At 40.7% G+C, this 6,426-nt stretch overlaps 1 protein-coding gene across 2 annotated transcripts in view; it reads left to right on the top strand.

Moving 5' to 3' along the window:
* Positions 1–6,426, top strand: part of LOC106812492 (UPF0568 protein C14orf166 homolog) — a 13,825-nt gene that overhangs the window by 1,169 nt on the left and 6,230 nt on the right. Inside the window, exons 3-8 of one of the 2 annotated variants that reach the window (XM_014816385.1) lie at positions 1,272–1,371; positions 1,635–1,730; positions 2,300–2,388; positions 2,941–3,015; positions 3,488–3,539; positions 3,967–4,167. In XM_014816385.1, coding sequence (XP_014671871.1) covers positions 1,272–1,371; positions 1,635–1,730; positions 2,300–2,388; positions 2,941–3,015; positions 3,488–3,539; positions 3,967–4,121 — 567 coding nt within the window. In that variant the 3' untranslated portion in view covers positions 4,122–4,167. Of the gene's footprint in view, positions 1–1,271; positions 1,372–1,634; positions 1,731–2,299; positions 2,389–2,940; positions 3,016–3,487; positions 3,540–3,966; positions 4,188–6,426 lie in introns of those variants that run through there. The other variant, XM_014816390.1, reaches the window with a different exon arrangement.

The following is a 6,426-nucleotide window of genomic DNA, read 5'->3' as shown; positions in this document are numbered from 1 at the left end:
GCAGGTGCCTGGGGCGGGCATATTGATTGATGTACGGGGGGGGAGTATGGGGCATGTTCATTATATAGGGGTTGGGCACCTCTGGGATCAGAGGACGACAGCAAAATTCTTTCCTGGAACTGAGGAAAGCTGCAATCGGGAATGACAAACAATGAGCGTGCCGGCACGGCAAAAATAAAGCGTTGTTTTCGTGGCAATTTTCATTTCCTCGTCACGATCCTTCTTTTTCGATCCCCATGAAATGTAGGTGTATATTCCTCGTAAAACTCATTCCCTAAATAGTGGATGAAACGTGTGCCCCCATTACTTCTCCCCCCCCCCGTACAATATCAATATTCAATCACATGTACCGCGGGCCCCTTAGAGTTTAAAACCTATACGGCCTCGCGGCCGACCTTTCCGCACAGCATATTAAAAGTGGCGAAATGGCCGTGCCGCATGAGCAGGCTACACGTTTCACGAAATTCTCCAGTAAGGCGTAGCATCTGTTTTATGCCAGATCAATGTTGCCAATATATAGAGATGCGATTGAGACGAACAATTGATTAAACGTGTTTCATACGCTCTAATTATTTGTTATTCGTGCCGAACATGCGGCAAGTCAGCTTTAGCTTTTACTCACCCGATATTATTTTTCACATCGACATTGGCGCGAGTGAAGTGAATGCCTACCAGATAACATGCATTACGGAATACTATGATAGCTGTTTGTCGAGTGCACGCTCATACCCGTTCGCTGCGTATACTGACATAGTTCAGTCATAACATGTAACTACTAACCATACCCACAAGCACCACCATCATTAGATATATATTGTAATGTTTTAATTGTGTCTTTGTGATTAGCCCTCGGTCATTTACCTGCAAAATAAAAATGCAAATACGCAACTTTTTCAGGGTGGCAGCACGATCGCGGGTATCATGGCGCCGTTCAAATTTCGTAGCGTTGATGTGTAATTAATTATAACAATTAAATTAGGTATCTGGTGACAAATACATGTGGGTATAGACGATTTGATATACAGTATGTACAGTTGTATGCAGTAAAATCCTAGAGTCTACTATCCCTTTAACTTATTGACTCACTCGCCCAGTTTAGCGAGAGGTTTTTATTTTAAATATCTAACACTGATACGTATGTATCCCTCTGATAATTATGTACTGATATCAGGGTCCTGGAATTTGTTGAGTAGGTAGGGCACTCATCTATAGTATAAGAACAGGTGCTCACAAGCACAAATTCCTTCTTGTACACATTGAATTTTTTGCAGTACCTGAAAGATCTTGAGTGTCCAGTGATAGATTCTGATGCAACAACAATCTTAGACTGGTTACTTGGGTTAGCTGTCGGCCTAGAATATGGTGACCATGGTAAGGTTTATTTGCTAACAACACCCACCTATGTAATCAATATAATCTATAATGAAATTACTATTAGAATTTGTCTTTTCTGCTCATATTGTCTCTTTAAAAGAACCTTCCTATTGTTTCTTACATAAATTTTATTGTCAACATAATAATAGTCTGTGACAAATCAATTCTTACATTGATATTCTAGCAATGTAAATATATATCTGGTAGGAAAGATAAATGACCCTAGTTTCCAAGTGCAAAGGTTTATTGTGTGTTATTAGCTGAAAAGTACAAGAGTATAACTGCTGCGAGTTTGGCTGCAAAGAAACTTGACCAACCACAGATGCAATCAGATAATCCACTGGACAAATTAAACTGTGAGTGTCGAATAGTCTAATCTGTAGTACAGACACAGTGACTGTGTGTTCACAGACTATGATTGGCCATTGTACTCATAAATACTTATTTTTACCATGGTAAAATTATAGCGCTTTTACCCAATCAGAGGCCTTGTTACACATAATTTCTACCACAGTAAAATGGATGCATTGGGATTGTCAAAGGTCAACACAGCTGGAAATTAAGGCATGTCATTGGACTTAAGGGAAGTCGCAAATTAGCTTCAACTTTGAAGGCATATCAGAATGTGTTAAGGGGCTAGAGAAAACCCTGACAGAACCAACAAGTGTTAATGACATTGTTATACTGTTAGGATCCAAGGATAGACATATGAGAACATGTCATGTGCATAAGAAACAGACACGAACTCAACTGCCATCGTTTGTTGATTCTTATGAGCACCTGCTCGTGCACACAAACACACAACATATATATATATATATATATATATATATATATATATATATAATATCAAAAGCATATTAAAAAGCCTTCTTAATACGCTCTTGATAATATATTTATATTTATATATATTGCTGCTTTTCAGTTGATGACCCAGACTTCAAGGCAGGTGTTACATCGTTAGCTCAGTTGTTGCAGATTCCTCGACATCCAGACCATCTCGTAACACTCAAGGTAATAACAAGGGTAGAAATTAACTTTTGAACAAGGAGTCCAACGGACTCCCTGCCCTCAAAAAGAGGGAGTCCGCAGCAAAAAGAGGGAGTCCGCAGTCTGAAGTTCAAACTTAAAGATTTGCTGAAAAAATACGGTAATTCCACGAGGCCGTGCTCTGGAACGAACTATAGTTACTATAGCAGAATTTTCAGGGAGTCACACGGACTCCTGCAAATGTCAAATCAGGGAGTCCGACAGTAAATCAGGGAGTATTTGACTCCGGACTCGCGTTAATTTCGCACCCTGTAATAACATAGCAATCCACATAGGAGGTTGTCACACACCAATCCAACATGTCCTTGCAATCTCTAGCTTGACTGCACCACACTCTCTAGTTATTTCTCTGTAAGTTATTCGACCAGTGTTGTGAGTGTTAATATTGCTGCCTCAAAATGCGTCGATAGCTTTGCAGTGTTAACGGCATGTCTTTTATTAGTGTACGTTATGCAATTTCAGGGCTACTCTTTTTTGACACTCGATGTATTTGATGCATATTGCTATCTTATTTAGGCAGTTACGAAGCTAATAAGTGAGAGGTTGTCTCCGGATGCTTTGGAAGCAGCAAAAAGCAACATTCCTAGTGAGGTGAGATGAGTAGTTATGATACAGCCATGTGTCCGTATTGATGCACCTTGTAGTAGAGTACGTGTCGTGTCTTTCCAACAAGTTTCCTTTAGGTGATGCTTCAATCATAGTTTAAGACATTTGGGAGCATCTAATGCTGCACCACAAACACACCAACATACATTTGCTGGTGATTCATATTTTTGAAATTAGCATGACGTGAACAGATAGTTGTGGGAATTTTATATCTTGTGTTATATAGTGTTATTAGTAGCTACACCTGTTTGCACCGTTTTGCTGTCTAGATTTATATACATAAGCTCTCAATTTTATGAAAGAAATTCACATAGCATTTTTTCGTAAATGAGTCTCAACGTGCCCACAATGCGCTTGCATCCTTTCTCGTATCAGCCACACGTTACAATTACTAGTACCCATGTCTAGCACTATGTGATATAGCACATGTTGTGACATATTTACTCTGTTTTTTCAGACTGTTAAACCATTACCTCTGGCGAACTGTGTGCTGGGATTTGAAACTGGAGGTAAGAATTGATATAAGGACTGCTAAAAGGAGTGACTATCTCATATATTTGGCATCACACAGTATGAGGATCGTGGTACATGAAAAATGAAGTGAAGGGAAGTCATTTCAATGTTTAACCCAATATACGTTCTTATTGTTGTTCGACTTCTTACTGTTCTGTTCCTCCCATGGATTAATGGAGCGTGTGTGTAGCCATACCACACATCTACATGCTGGTAGCATAGAAGTAGCTAGAATTCCCCTCTATGGCAAACATACCCCCTCTACATTACACACGTGCAACAAAGGTAAAATCCGAGTCACGGTTACGACGCGCCTTGCTAGACATGCCCGTGCCCATGCGCAATGTAGATGGGGGGGGGCGCGTTTGCAATAGGACGTGTGTTTAACACGCTACAGCGCCACTTTGCTGCATGTCGTTGCAGACTACGTGATGAGCGAGGCTGCAAAGATCCTGCGTCTGCTGCACATCCGGGAGCTGCGCGAGCTGCAGACGCGCATCAACGAGGCGATCGTCGCCGCCCAGGCCATCACGGCCAACCCGAGGACAGACGAGCGGCTCGGCAAGGTCGGCCGGTGATCGAGCGGCTCGGCAAGGTCGGCCGGTGATCGAGCGGCTCGGCAAGGTCGGCCGGTGATCGAGCGGCAAGGGCGACTTTTGCTTTTGGGGTCGCCCCCGATATCATGTTTTCGGGGGCTCTTTTTGGCATTTCGGGGGCGAAATCGCCCGCCGCCCCCGTGTATTTTTTCCCCTGGTTGGGCACCTCTGGGATCAGAGGACGACAGCAAAATTCTTTCCTGGAACTGAGGAAAAAGCTGCAATCGGGAATGACAAACAATGAGCGTGCCGGCACGCAAAAATAAACGTTGTGTGAATTTCATTACGATTTTCCATGTATATATTGTAATATCCAGGGCTTGAAACTAATGCTCGCCCGCTCGCCCGAGGCTAGTAGAAATCAGTAAGGGCTAGCAGAATGTCTGGGCTGACCAGCCCTGTTGGCGAGTGGGAATGCCTACCAGATAACATATTACTAATACTAGTACTTTTTCAGCAACTACTAACCCAACCGAACTAGTAATAAGTAGTATAAAACTTGCGTGTGCAAACATAATAAAATTGCAAAACCTAAACATAACAGTCACGATGCTGAACGCAGCCATATTGGATACTGTAGACTTTACGGATTAAACCACATTAATTCCCTCACAGTGTATGTACCCAATACGTTTCTGTTCTACTTTCTGTTTATGTTCGTGGAATGGTTAGTTTACGGTTCAGCTGATCTCAGGGTTAAACACTACAATCCCTTCCCTTTTCAAACGAAAAGATGATTTCAATTTGATGGTTGCTAAATAAGCAAATTAGAAACTCAAATTTACTTATACTCAGTTGGAATCACCCTGGCTAATATACAATCCAGTCTCTGTGTCTATTATTGACGTGGAATAGTAGTCATGGTTTTGTCAGGTACTATTATGAAAATAACCCGCATATATACCTTTAAACCTACATTCCTGTAACTGGTATTCTAAGCTTTTTATAATACGAAGTTCATTCTAACACTAGCATAACACGCTTGCTTCTATGTGGCTTATATTCAGTCAACTAATATAATTGCAATACAACTCTACAAATCTTAAACTATCGCAAACAGATAACTCAACTTATAACTCTATACTGTACTTGTACTAACTACTAACAACCTCTGTACTTGTAGTAGAGATAGTCACAAACGGTTCAACTTAAACATGAACTTTCACATTTCAGTAAACTGACTAACAGTTCTAATCGTTAATTACTATAAGGAATATAATTATTCTGCTCTTATAACATAGTACTGATGTGTATACTGAATCTATACTGAATCTAGATTTTCACAAAGTCAATGAATTTCGCAGAACGCATCTCAGAGCGTCTAAAATCAAAACCCAGACCCCCCCCCCAAAAAAATGGCAAAACTGTGCTCACCACGTAGCTTCAGCGCCGCACTTCAGAAAACTAAGGGCTGCTAGCTATTTTTAAGGGCTAGTAGATTTTACAGGTCACTAACCCTGCTGGCTAGTGAACATTTTAGGTTAGTTTCAAGCCCTGATATCGATATAATATATAGATCTATCTATATATATATATATATATATTTGTTTATCTATTTATATAATATCAATATAGATCTTTATATTACACACTTCTGGTAATATGATATGCACTGACCCAAAAGCTTATAGATTGCAAGTAAATTTTGGACAGATCTGAAAATAATTAAGCGTCGAGGCCTGTGTTAGCTATTCAGTTGGCAGATAGATTAACTTATTAACCACATTACTTTGCCTTAGAATTGTACTTGCACAATACAGTGACAGAGACTAAGCAGTTCAACCCTCAGCAATTTGAAGTTTTTGTTTCTCTTTTTTTAAGTAAGTATTTTAGTCTTTGGTATCCCCAAAGATTAAAATACTCAACTCAAAAGTGATATTTTTGTGATGAAGATTGTTTAATAATGCTGCCTCAGAGTGCATGAAATTGCATCTAAGAGGTGTAATTTTCCAGAAAAATTCTGAGGGAGGGCCCCTGGACCACCCCTAAAGCAGCCTGAGAATAAAAGTAAATTGAATCGCGTAGAATCGCATGATTGTCCGTCCGTCCGTCCGTCCGTCAACAGTTGGGCACAAATCTTAACCGCTCGACGTACGGTCTTGATATTTGGGACGTCGGGGGGGGGATCGCGAAAAGGACTGGGGATGTCGAATTTGGGGGTCAAAGGCCAAAGTGTGTCAATGGAGGGGGAATATTTCCCCCTAAACTTAAGGTATAGGAGAAAATACGGAATTGCGGCACAAATCTCAACGGCTTGACCTACGCTCTTAATATTCGATGTATAGTG

The sequence above is a fragment of the Priapulus caudatus genome, unplaced genomic scaffold, assembly GCF_000485595.1.
Source record: "Priapulus caudatus unplaced genomic scaffold, Priapulus_caudatus-5.0.1 Scaffold21, whole genome shotgun sequence".
In the NCBI taxonomy this organism is placed as follows: domain Eukaryota; kingdom Metazoa; phylum Priapulida; class Priapulimorpha; order Priapulimorphida; family Priapulidae; genus Priapulus; species Priapulus caudatus.
This window is presented reverse-complemented; position numbering and strand designations above follow the sequence as displayed.